The 12,954-nt window shown below is 38.8% G+C and overlaps 1 protein-coding gene across 3 annotated transcripts in view; it reads left to right on the top strand.

Moving 5' to 3' along the window:
* The window catches only part of ctdp1 (CTD (carboxy-terminal domain, RNA polymerase II, polypeptide A) phosphatase, subunit 1), a 64,691-nt gene that overhangs the window by 29,087 nt on the left and 22,650 nt on the right, over positions 1-12,954 (top strand). For 2 of the 3 annotated variants that reach the window (XM_029514941.1, XM_029514942.1), the window contains one exon: positions 4,981-5,213. The exons of the other annotated variant lie outside the window; for it this stretch is intronic. In XM_029514941.1, coding sequence (XP_029370801.1) covers positions 4,981-5,213 — 233 coding nt within the window. The remainder of the gene's footprint in view (positions 1-4,980; positions 5,214-12,954) is intronic. 3 annotated transcript variants of the gene reach the window in all.

Raw genomic sequence — 12,954 nt, 5'->3', positions numbered from 1 at the left:
ATTAATATGCTTCAATGTTCCAATGTTTTGTGCATGATACAATGAAAAGTGCAAAAACCCTCTACAGCTCAGATATGCTGTTTTGCTTTTCCATCCTCTAAATCGTGTACATTTCCAAACAGATGAATGAACACAGTAGACCATGAGCATTCACGCTGTAATTGTAGCATTTCATATAAAATAAATTATATATTCTCCTTGGGGCATGTAGTGATGAGACCAAAAGCCTCACTCAAATATAACTTTGAAATGGTGCTTTGCTGTGCTTTGAAAGATTTCATAGTGTGCTTTTTGCTTGGCCTTTGATTACAGTCAGTATAGGATGCCGCGGGATGTTTGCCACACAGTTTGTTAGGATTGTTAATGCTTCCATTTCTGCTAAGGCTGCGAGACCCTTCCTGAAAAAGTGAATTGTGGAATGGTTTTTAAAGTGCAGTGATCAAAAGCAAACATGACTCTGCTGGCTATACACTGTGTCATATCCTGTCTCCCTGCTATTTGTCAGCAGTGGATAAGAACTGCTTGGGATCATACTCAGAGCATTGAAATGCTTCTCCTTTTGCAGTTTTGTGCTCAAAAATAAGCTTTTTACACTTTTGCCTGAGAAAAGATGTTGAAGAAATGGACCAAAACCATTTCTTTATATGGCGCATGGACCTGAGATACAGAGGTAACAATTAGAGATTTTCACAGTTAAAATAAAATGCTTGCCCTTTTTATCGCCATCGTCTTCCATGGTGCACACCATAACGTTGTATGTTGTATGAACACTGACACAAAGTAGGTTTTTTTTTTTTGGTTGTTTTTTTTTTTTTTTTTTTTCCCCTCTCTGTAATACCATGCAGTGCTGATTATGTAGTGATACTGTGACCTACTTTCATTTTCTGCGCGAGCAAATTAACATTACCCAACAATGCTAACATTGCCAGTGACACACTAATACAGGGAGCGCTACACCAGCAGAAAAAAAGATTCAAAAGTAGTCTGTCTTGTGTCCAAAGCCACACCAACGTTAACTCTCGTCACTATCATGCCTTTCCTTCTGCTGAGGTTAGCAATCAAGTCGAGGCCTATGTAGTCATTTTCCAATACTTTCTTACTAAAGTAATTAAAAACTTAGTGTAGTCTCCAGTACTCCTCAGAGGGTGTATTATAAGCCCTTCTCTTGTAAATGCAACAATTGCCGAAGCTGTCAAGAGACAATCACCACCACCCACGAAAATTTACAATTAGCCAATTTAAAGGGGCCTTTTCTTTCAGCTACATTTGTCCATTGATGGCAATTGCTTTTACACCACCAAATACACTACCAGTCCAAAAAAAAAAAAAAAAAAAGTAAACAAAAGCTGTCCACTTTAAGCTGGCCAAGTCTGAAGTAATGGGGTAAATGTATGTATGACTATGCTGAACACTTTGTTTGTCATGATGCCATCATCTCTAATTACAGCCTATTTGTCAAAAACATTATAAGCAAAGCAGCATTAAAGGCATTTAATGTACTCAGGCATACAAATTACCAATGGTGAAGGTTTACTGTTCAATAATTTGGCATCAGTAGTATAACAATTTGGTAGAAAATTGGCATTTTTTTTTTTTTTTTTTTGGCATTTCCATACCCTACACCTACAATTAGTAAAAAGAGAAATTTTACATATTGGTGGTGAATAGAGCAGCAGCATACCATCGCACAATCAGCCGATAATGGGCGTTTTATTTACTAAAGTGACATGTCCCGCTGTAATCATAGTTTCTCCAGATGTTCATGCTGTCAGTTGTTATATCTCAGAGTGGAGTGGTTGAACGTTTGCGGGTGTAGTACTTTTACAGTTTGCCTTCAGGACCTCCACACCAGTAAAATGTTGAAGCCATGCTCTCAGGTAATTGTTGTGCTGCCCCCTTGGCAGAATATCAGATCAGATGGGGTTTTTGGTGAGGCGGTCTTAAAGAGCTTGCAGCAAATATTGCCCTTTTCAGTCAGAGGCTCAACTGAAAGGTTACATAACAGACAGAATTAGATAAATAAGGATTCTTCTTTTATTATTATTTTATTTTTTTATTGTGAGACATGCAAAGCTACTGTAGTGGAGCCCCACAAGAAGAATGTACAGCTGGAAATAAGTATAATGGGTCTTAGATTAAAGTACCTGTATTCTGTTTTGATGTGTTGAGCCTGCACATGTGGTCTGATGATCTGCTGTTGGACGGCCAGCCTCCACCCCTTTGCCCTTTGTCTATTTCCGGTTCTCTTTATTGCTCCTCTGTACTGTCAGACACATGAAGATCCTCTTAAATTCTGAGCAGCTGTCACGATAAGACAAGGCCCAGTAAATTGTTGCTGTAAGTGCTAGTGGAAGATACGGATGGGAAAAAGTCGAGATGAGAAACATATTAGCAGAAAAGAGTCATTTGTGTTAGGATAAAATGTCACATGATCTGTTTCTAACTGTTACAGTGCAAGCAAACAAAACCCTGTTTACTGTCAGTGAATCCTTTAGGGTCATTCTTATTTACAATTGATTCAGGAAATGGAAATTGAGGATGACAAACATTGATCTAACATGCTCAGATTATTATTATTTTTTTTTATTATTATTGTTATTTATTATTATTTTTTTTTAATAACATCTACTACAGCTCAGCTTTGCCGCAGGCACACTTACCTTCTACCTCATCCAGATGACCAACAGCTATGCTCTAATGAGCCAGGCTTGTTGCCAGTAATGATCCAGGCTCTAACCTCAAGAGAACGTCCCTCTGCATTATTCCCAGTTTTCCCCCAGCTACATGCCACAAATGAGTAAATAGACCTGAGGCTGCGTATTTGCTATGGCAATATTCCCCTCACATGGTTGTCAGTTGTTTGACCTGTTCTAAATGGTCAGTAACCTCAGGGCAGTATAAAGAATGAGCTCTGGGAGCTGGCAGCTTGTCCCACTAGACACATTAACCCCTGTTTTTTCTGATAGTTTCCTCATGACAGACACCTGATTCGATGAGTTTATTACCCTACATCAAATATTATGTTGTAGGTGGACAAAATAAAATTTAACCCCTGCTCATGGGCTTTAAACCTATACAACAACTGTAATATACAGTTTAGGCTCAACGGTCGCGATGGCATTACTTGTGTTACAGCAGTGAGAAAACGGTAATCTTTTTCTCGACTGAAGCAAAAAAATTAAATAAAAGAAATAAGCCCCATCTCTCTCAAAGTGACAACCACCCACATCACTTGCCCCAAATTTTTAACAAATTAAATATTTTCACAAATTGAAATTACACTGAAATTATTGTATTTTTGCTCTAATGTTATCAATAAAAAAGTTTGTAACTCTCAATTTTTATTTGTTAATTTCTTTTTCTGTCTTAACGGCAGGTTTTTGTTTTTGTTTTTTTTTTTTCTTTTCCAATAAATTGTATAATAGTAATAGTAATAGTATGATTTTCAGTTGATAAATAAAAACAATGCACAAAAATTAAACTATCGAAATGGCAAATATATGTTCAGGTAGTTTAGAAACCCAGATAATGGATCACAATAAATAGATTTTTTTTTTTTTTTTAGAAATGATTAAATGTCTCTAAAATTCAGTCTCTGCTGTCTTCTGCTGTCTAATTCTAAATTCCCAAATTTTCATTCAGTCATTCATCTTCTACCACTTGGCTGTCTTTTCTTTTTGTTGGGGCCAACAATGGTGTTGATTCTTCTCCACACCGCACAGATGTTACTGCGTTGTAAATTCTCTCACTCTCAAGCACTGCTCATCCGTTTCCGGGTTGTGGGGGGTGCTGGAGCCAATCCCAGCTCACATTGGGTGAGAGCGCTGTACACCCTGAACAGGTCACCAGTCCGTTACAGGGCCAACACACAGAGACAGGCAGAGACCAACAACCACTCCTCTCAGACCTACTGACAACCGAAACATATCAAGTACCTGGAGGAAACCCACACAGGCACAGGGAGAACATGCAAACTTCACACAGAAAGGCCCCAGGCTGGGCATTGAACCCACAACCTTCTTATTGTGGGGCAAAAGTGCTAACCACAATGTTGCATAATTTTTAGGAGTACAAGTTTGGTTAAATAAATGTATTCACTTTCATGTCAAGTGTTATATCAGAAGTCAGCAGGGTAGCTTAGCAGGAATTTGTTTTTGCATTGAAGTTTTGTGACAGACCTTATTTGCAGGTGGATGGATTCTGTTGTTTTGTTGTTTCATACAGAGGGGCTAGTGGGGTCTTTCCATCATTAGTCTTTTTGCTGAGCTAAGCTATTTGCCTTCATTTTTGCTGTTATGAAAGTGTTATCACTCATCTCATTTAACTTCTATACATATATTTGCTGAGTCTTAAATATCATGCAATATTATTAAAGTTTAATCATCTTAACCTTGTTACCTAAATAAAATAAATTTATTCACCCTCCCCAGCTCACAGTAGAGTACAAAACCCAATCATTTAAAGGAGGCAAAACACTTCCTCATTATAATTAGATGCATAATTGGAAACTAGTGCATCAAGGGAACTGCTTAATGCATGTGCTTCCTCCTGATTATTATTTGGGCGGGAGATATTCTGTCAATAAAACATTTAATTATTTCTATTAAGTGATGACATACCAATTAAAGATTTGTGATGAAAAATTCAAGTTAGCTTTGACTGGCCTGTACAAAAGGATAAAATAATAATTGGTATTCAGGCGAAACCGAGGAAAACAATTAGTCTTATCTGCTCTTGAATGTCATCCATATGCAGAATACAAGGATATTTCTGACAGCTAACACGTGTATGTATATATTATGCAGGATGCAAATTGTTAGATTGACTAAAAATAAGCCTGAAAGTAGAAAGGAATGAATTAAATTTTACTCATGGAATATGATTTCATTGAACAAGTCCTGTGATCTGATCCTGAACAAAATGCAATCATGCCTCACAAAAGCTCTTTTTAAAACACACCAAAAAAAAAACAAAAAACAGGTGGACGACATCTTAGGCGAAGAGAGCGACAACGAGAGTGAAGGGCGAGGGAAGGAGAAACCAGGCACTGAGGAGGTGGAAGATGAAGAGGAAGAGCAGCAGCAGCAGCAGCAGCAGCAGCAGCAGCCAGGAGCTGGACAGATAGCAGAAGGGCTCAGTCCTCAGGCACTCAGCATGGAAGAGGGGCTTCATGCACCATCCAGTGAGGCCAGTCAGCCGAGTGGTGTGCCAAGGTGAGACACAGGACTTAATGAGAAAATCCAACATTTTATTTAGTGGATCCACTCCCTTTTCTCTTTTTGTATAAGGACTTTTATGTTCCTTTTTTAAATCTTCACTGCTGCTTCTTCAGCAGCCCCTCTTAATAACAGGTACATGGATACCGTATAACTTCCTATGACATGTTTTTTGCATCAGTCTCATCAGCGTTGCCGCTCTCTCTTTATTCTTGATCCTCACTTCTTACATAAACACCTCCAGGTGGAGAAGGATATTGAAGTGAAATTACAGAGGGCAAGGACTGAAATCCATGGAGAATCTTTCAGATATACTGCATGTTTTATTCTCCAAAGAGTACTATTATAACGTGCCACTTCATCAGCGGGGCTATGGCTGAAGCCAGACGGTCTGGTCTGTTGCTGTGGAGACAAATTCCAAACAGATAGCAGGCTGTCAAAGGCTCCTGAACAAGCCGTTGGGCTACCAGGATTCAGTCTCTGCTGACGTGCAAGGAAAACATATTGATTACCTGAAATATCTGTTATGAAGTTTCATTGATTTTAGCGTAATGATGGTGGCTGCAGCAACCGATTCTGTCATCCTACTGTCACATAAAAAAATGGCTAATCATTGATCCAATTAACTGAAAGGAAATTTTCTTGTGCAAAAAAATTATAGAACAGTTATTTTTTGTAGATAAAGGAAAAAAAGGTCAAAATGATGATGTTGGGGTTTTTGTTGGTTCTTGCACTAAAAGAACTTGTTCTTGTTCTTTTAAGAACTTGTTCTTTCATACCTGGAGAATAGGCCTTGTCGGCTGCAGCTTCTCTGTGGCACCACATCTCCTTATTTATGGTCTGTTATGGTGTATCTCTTCTATTTATTTATTTAAGTCGCAATTTGGAAATTGGACAGGCCTGATTACAGTATGGCCCTTTTCCCATTAGTCCGTTATGTCTGGAATGCAAAAACACAAATACAAATCAGACTGTCTTAACTGCCAAAGATCTCATACACAAAAGACACAAGTCTACTTTGCTATTCTGAAAGTATATCAGGAGCAGTTTAAGCCTCTTCATTTATTTAGTTGACCTGTTTCTTGCAGAGTATCACATGTTCATTTCTTCCCTGATACAGCTCCAGCCGCCTTTTACTTAGCATGTCAGTTCATTTTCTGAAGGAATCTTTTTAACCTGAATATTTACAGCCTTGACAGCAACTTCATACTGCAGCTGCATCCAAATCATTTCCCAATTCCCTTGACCTTGTGTTAAAAAAAATTAAATAAAAAAAATATATAGTATATACTTCAGTGAGCAGTTCATTCCTTTTCAGTCATAACAGGAGAAGCACAGACGAAAGTAGCAACACTGATTGTTCCTTCACAGCATGCATGGCAAAAATCAGCTGCACCTGACTGGTATTTTAGAAGTGCTGCTGTGAAAACCTTCAAAAACTTTTCAGCCCCCCAGTACAGTGGTCAAACCCTTTTTTCTAGACATAGAGTTTCTGTCTGTTCAGCCTCACTGCTCAGCTCCTCTGAGCTTTGAGAAGGAGAAACCTTGTTTGAGCTGTTTTGCTACACCTGCCTTTACTCTAAAAACGTTTGGCTATGGCTCGGTATCCATGGCTGCCCACGCCTCAGCAAACAGGAGAATGATGAGTTTGTACTCCCTCTCTGTTTCTGGGCATGTCAGTTCATCTGTCACCTGGTCTGACACCTGTGGTAGGTGCTAATGGGTCGAGTTTGAAAAGCTTCATCCACAGCATTGTTTACCAGCTATGGAAAACTTGGTTGTACAGCTTGACACCTAAGTGATAAGATAAGTGTTGATGCCCTTCCAGAAATCTAGTGGCAGTCTAATAATATTGCAGTTTACGTGGCAATGATTGGCCCGTGACCTCTGTCCATCTTTGAGGTCTGTATTGTTTTCACTATGATTCAATGGCAGCTCCTCACCTTGGCTGTGTTGTGGTGTAACTACAGAGTAGTTAGTCTGATGTAGTCAGCTTGTTGTTTTCGCTAAAATGTGAAAAGCTGGGGGCCGCTAAGAGCATAAGTGAAGTTAACTAATCTTTTTTTGTGTGTGTGTGTGTGTGTGTGTGGGTGTGCAGTTAAGGAGGGGGTTGTTTCTGCTGTAGGGGTATATACTGTCGAGCTTCCCCTCTGCCATGGGCCTAACTCAACCAAACAGCAGTCATTCAGAATGTGCCCTGCAGACATTTCCTCCACTCCTCCACTCTAAAATTCATACTGAAAACATGTTTTTGTCTTCTGGAAGCCAGCACATGCTAAGCTGTACCTAAGCCGAGTGAAATCAGAAGACCTGGTCAGGCTGAACTCTGTCTGCTATGTTTGGATGAGAGTTGAATTTAAGGGGAGTTTAAAGTTACATTTAGGCAAGAATATAAAAAAAGGACATGTTTTCTGTTAGAGGGCAGCTTCATTACAGCACGGCCTGGCTGATGAGAGTTCATGCCTGTACATATTGGCAAAATGTGTTATTTGTTCATTTCCACAGCCTTACCTGATACCCACTGACGGTTCAAAACACCATTTAACATTACAATGAGTCCCCGAGGCACAATGCATTTTACTGTGTATTGACATTTCTGCAGAAGCACTGTATGCACACAATGACTTGCTTACTTCACAACAACTTCATGAAAGATTTAAAAGCAGTGAAGCTTTACTTTCAATTTTACCTTTTTTTTTTTTTTTTTTTGGGTCAACATTTAATTGAGAGCGCCCTTTATGTGACCTCTTCATGTGTAGAATCAAGGGCAATAAAAGTTTTAGAATTTTTCCTTAAAGAGAAGATCGTCCCCAAGAGACAGACCCAAAACATGACAAATTGCCAATTTCCCCCATAATGCAAAACAGCATTTTCTGTACACTTAACCTTAATAATCTTTAATGTTCTCAGAGTGGGAATTACAATATACTGCACACACTGTAGGGCTTCACAAAGGTTATAAGCCTTTTTGACATCCACCTCTAACTGTCTCCCTGCCTGAAGTAATGTAATTCTCCTGTCTGACAGCGAAAATAATTTGACTTTATTGTTGCCCAGTAGGCCATTAGAGACAATTTAAGATAGAGAGAAGGAGTCATACCGCTGCTTCCTGATTTAGATGTGACTCTGCGGGACCTCCACTCCTCCAGGAGCTGGTTTAATAGGTGCCTCTCTGCTAGAATCCATTCCCGGCTTTCTTATATTTGGCACAAAATAGACATACATCTGTTGCTAAGATACAGTAGTGGTGTGAATTCAGTCATTCAGTATCTGCCCCTGCCTTTTTGTCTGATTTCTGTCTAAATTGGAAACAACGCTGTTCTTATATCTGTTCTTTCTACTCATCCTACTGCAATCCATTCAACCACAAACACAAAAGCTGCCACGTCACATAACACTATGCCAGTGTTCACATGATTTACTGGTTTATCTATTACAGACTTAGTAGAAATGTAGTAAGGTAACTGCAAGCAGATAATGTGTTGCTTATTTTTTTTTTTATCCTATCTGAGGTCCTTATGACTAAGAATTTACACCCACAGTCCCAGGTTAAAGCAAGTAACACTGCTTAGTGAAGAAATAAAGCAGAACTGTGTGTCCCAAGGTCTAATGTTGCAGCTGTTTACAAATCAAAGTAATGATTTAGTTTGCTCCACAATCAGAACAGGAGAAGTCATATTCACAGATAGTTGGGCCCCATAAAGTGCCATAAATCCCTTTACTTGGATAATTACTTTCTTGAAATCCAATAATGTGTGATTTATTTACTTGAATCTCCACTGGGATGATTCCACTTCAGGAACTTTTTTCTTTTGTTTTGTTTTTGTTTTTTTTTCCAATTTTGAGTGCTTTATTTCAGTATCTGTTTTTTTGCCTTGAGCTTTTGCCATATGTAGTGATACAATTTCCAGAGGCAGAATGTGTTTCCAGTCATTCAATGTCCTGGTTTAATTTCTGGCACCGTGTTACATGTGCAATTTTAGTATTGTTGTTATATTACTATTTTCACATTAAACTGAAATTAAAAAACTAGTTTTGCTAAGAAATCAGTATTTTAATTCATTCTGCTGACATGCATCTTGAGGCTCCAGGAGTTGTGAGTTTTTGCTACTGCCTAATAGTCAGACTGTATTTTCCGATTAGCACAATATCTGTGCATAAAGTATTAAATAATTTTGGAGTTTTTGTAATCTTTAAGTTCCGACTGTGATCTGAATCCCTTACTTGGCACAGCAATCACACGAATAAGGTCCAAATGCAGATGTTGCAGGGCTTCCAGTCCAGGTTGAAGGTTTGACAGTTTAGCCATTTACTGTCATGACAACCAGGGCAAAAAGGTGGCTAATGCAAGTTACGGTTAGCCTCTTCGTTTTGATCTGATATGAACACAACGCAGAATCTGTGGCAGAATCTGGCAATGACACAGTAGCTGGTGAAACATTCAGCGTTAATTCTGCCAAAACCATTAGTTTTCCAACTGGAAAGCAAAGGAAACTGCTTGATGGATAAATAGCGTAATGAAACGCACAAGTCTTATTGTTAAATGGTTACTAGTAACCAATCTACTTGTTGAGTTCACCACTTTTCTGTCATTCATTCATAGATTAATAAACGTTTGCCCTCTTTTATAACAGTTTCCTCTCTGTTTTGACTCTATGTTGAAGTCCTTTGCTTGTACCATATAGAATACCCTACAAAGCTCAACTGGCATGAATAGCAAATAAAACCAATAAGTACATGTGGGACTGTGATTCAGGGTGGAGTCATGGCCGGCATTGCTTCCAGTATAATCCCATCCATTGCTATCTCTTCTTAATTAATTGCAGAGCAAATGGAAAAGTTTACCAACCTTGTTCAGCCTTGAACTGGCTTAACCCTGACCATCTCAACTTGATGCCTATTTGTGCCCCTCAATATTGAATTGATTTAATACAAAGAAAAAAAATCAATCAGATCACTCATGGATGTGTCTGTGTTGAATGATTCATGTAGATGTTATATTTAAGCAGAGATTGCAGCGTTGGTGCATCTTCCTCCAACTGATACAAACCTTAGACACTGTATTCACATTTTGAAATCACCACTGTCATGCACTTGTCAGGCTCAAGGCATATTAGTATAAGCTATTTCCATTTATTTTGTATTTGACCATCAAGATCATCACGGTCAACTTGGAGGCATCTGAAATCCAGTAAAAATAATATGGCACAGAAGGAAATGTCACTTATCTTAGTCGTTCAAAAACAGATATCTGCCTCTGTGCACTAACTTCACTGTTAGTGTTAGTAGTGTTACTGTGCTAGCTAGTGTTAATTCTAATGCAAGATAAATATTTTTATTTCATTTATCAATTTAATTCATTTGAAATCAGAATTACTACCTTAAGCATAACACAAGAATGACCACTAAACAGAAATCCACAATACAACATGATTCTTCAACTAATTCTTATTTCAGTATAGAATCATACAGTAAAGTAGATATGTCAACATGTGCGCTTCAATGAATTAATTTTTTTTAATTAATTTTATTAATCCTTTTGTCATGAATACTTTATGAATATTTGTCAGTGGTCATGGTCTTGCATTTTACAGATCCCTGTTCGTCATATCAAGAATATTAACTTATGGTGTTGCGCAGTTTTTTAGACTCTCAGCTATTCAAAGTAATACTACAATGTTTGTATCATTTATTTTGGCTTCAGCGGCTCACACACGTCTCTGGGTATGGTGTATTAAAACTAGTTTATGGGGGATTGAATAGAACAATACCCAGTCCTCAGTGAGGAAATTATGGGACTGTAGTCCAGACTGGTTGTGGAGCTGTGGACAAACAACAACTTAAAGAGGCTTCCAGTCAAGAATTAATGAGTGGATCTTCTGGTGCTAAGTGATGTCAGACTCTGGGATTTACTCTGAACTAAAGCTGCAATTTCATTACCAAGATTGCCACAATTGAATGACTCTGCAGATGCTTACTAGTGTGATGTGATATATCAATGAGTTTGCCCCTGATGTTTCTGGTTAAATTTGAGGACATGAGAAAAATGGGATTTTTGGAAATGATTTGTCTGACAAATAAAAAAATCAGAGTAACACTTAACTAAGCAGCCAGAGGGTCCAAGTGACATCCGATTTAAGAGCCAATTACTTTTGCCTTTCTATGGGAGACCTCTGTCAGGTTGGCGTTGGCTGTCAGATACTGGGGAGAGGTGTACTAAGCTTTCCTATCCTTCCCTAATGTATTCTCTTTTCAGTTGATGAAACTTTTTGACTTCTAAAGTAATTAGACCCTGTTACCACCCAAACACACATGTTGTGAAGGTCTTCCTGCTTAACTTCCCGTCTCTACAAGTAATACACAGCCATTCAGATGCTTCAGCGCTTCCTCTTCCCCCATGCTGTTTATTTCGCCGTGAAAATGAAAGTGGGAAAACTGTCAGGTTGAGTGAGCATGTTATTATAACATTGCCAGAATGGAGGTGATGGTGAAGGTAAATGGTTTGTAAAGTTTTCCAATCAGGTTGTGAGACTGCCAAGTGTGAAATTCAAAATTTTCTTCATCTGCCATGACCTGCTTGACCAATGTCTGTTGAAACTTGCCGTGGTGGCTTGATTGTATTGTCCTTGTAAATACAGTACAGGCCAAACGTTTGGACATTCAAATGAATAGGAAAGTGTGTCCAAACTTTTGGCCTGTACTGTACGTCTGCCTGTGACATTTCGGTGCATTCAAGCTTCTCTGTGTTTTGTTTTGCATTGCTGTGTCTTTTGATAGAACAAAGAGTCTTGGGAAGAAGATGGGGAAACAAGGGAATAATCCAGCCTCAGTATGATGTGTATCAACATCAATGGCATTGAAACCACCTGTGTTTTACTTACATTGTTAGACTGTGTCATCTGTACACCACTGACAGTACCACTAATAGGCCTCTCTGTTTCAGTCCCTTTAGTGACAAGGCTGTCCTAACATTAGACTGTAGAAAGGGGGGGATATGCCGGTTTGGCACCTTCATTCTGTGACCTTTGGTTTAAAAATCCATGAAATCTCCACAGGCCTCATCAGTAATAGTTGTTCCAGGTTCCAGGTCCACCTTACTCAGTTCCATATCCTCCAATCTTCATCCTTCAGCCCAGTCGTTTCCCTTCATTTTAATCCACAGACATTGGTTTTTTTCTGTCTTGAATGCCCTTCACATCCATCTACTTCAATGGATTATTAGCAGCAACAAATCCCCTGCATCCCTTTCTAGGCAGCGTCACTTGCCAGTTGAGAATACTTGGTCTTTGTTTGTTTTCGAAATGATCTTCCTATGATACTGCCAATCGTACAACATATGCCAGTTTGGCTGCTGAGAAGCACAGGACCATGTCTGACTGTGGCATTGTAGCCACAGTGCCTGGGGTGAAAACACAAGACAGGTCCGTTTTTCAATCTCAGAACAGCCAACAGAAGGATAGCGGTAAGGGTGGGGCTCACAGTCCAGCTAGTTAAAATGTGACTTAGTCATGCAGGCTCCTCTCCACTATTGTCTCAGTGTTATAGGTCAAATGAATTACAGTTTGTGCAATAAAAAGAGGTTACATTCATTTGAACTACTCATTAGTGTGTGTTTTGCTAGCTTAGTAGAGTGAGCTAACTTTATCCACTTTACTTCTCGAATACATGGTGTATTTTCAATTTTGACAATCCTCATTTTGAATGATTCATTCAATGTTACTTTGATTTTTATTCTGAA

Source organism: Echeneis naucrates, chromosome 11 (genome assembly GCF_900963305.1).
Source record: "Echeneis naucrates chromosome 11, fEcheNa1.1, whole genome shotgun sequence".
NCBI lineage: Eukaryota > Metazoa > Chordata > Actinopteri > Carangiformes > Echeneidae > Echeneis > Echeneis naucrates.
This window is presented reverse-complemented; position numbering and strand designations above follow the sequence as displayed.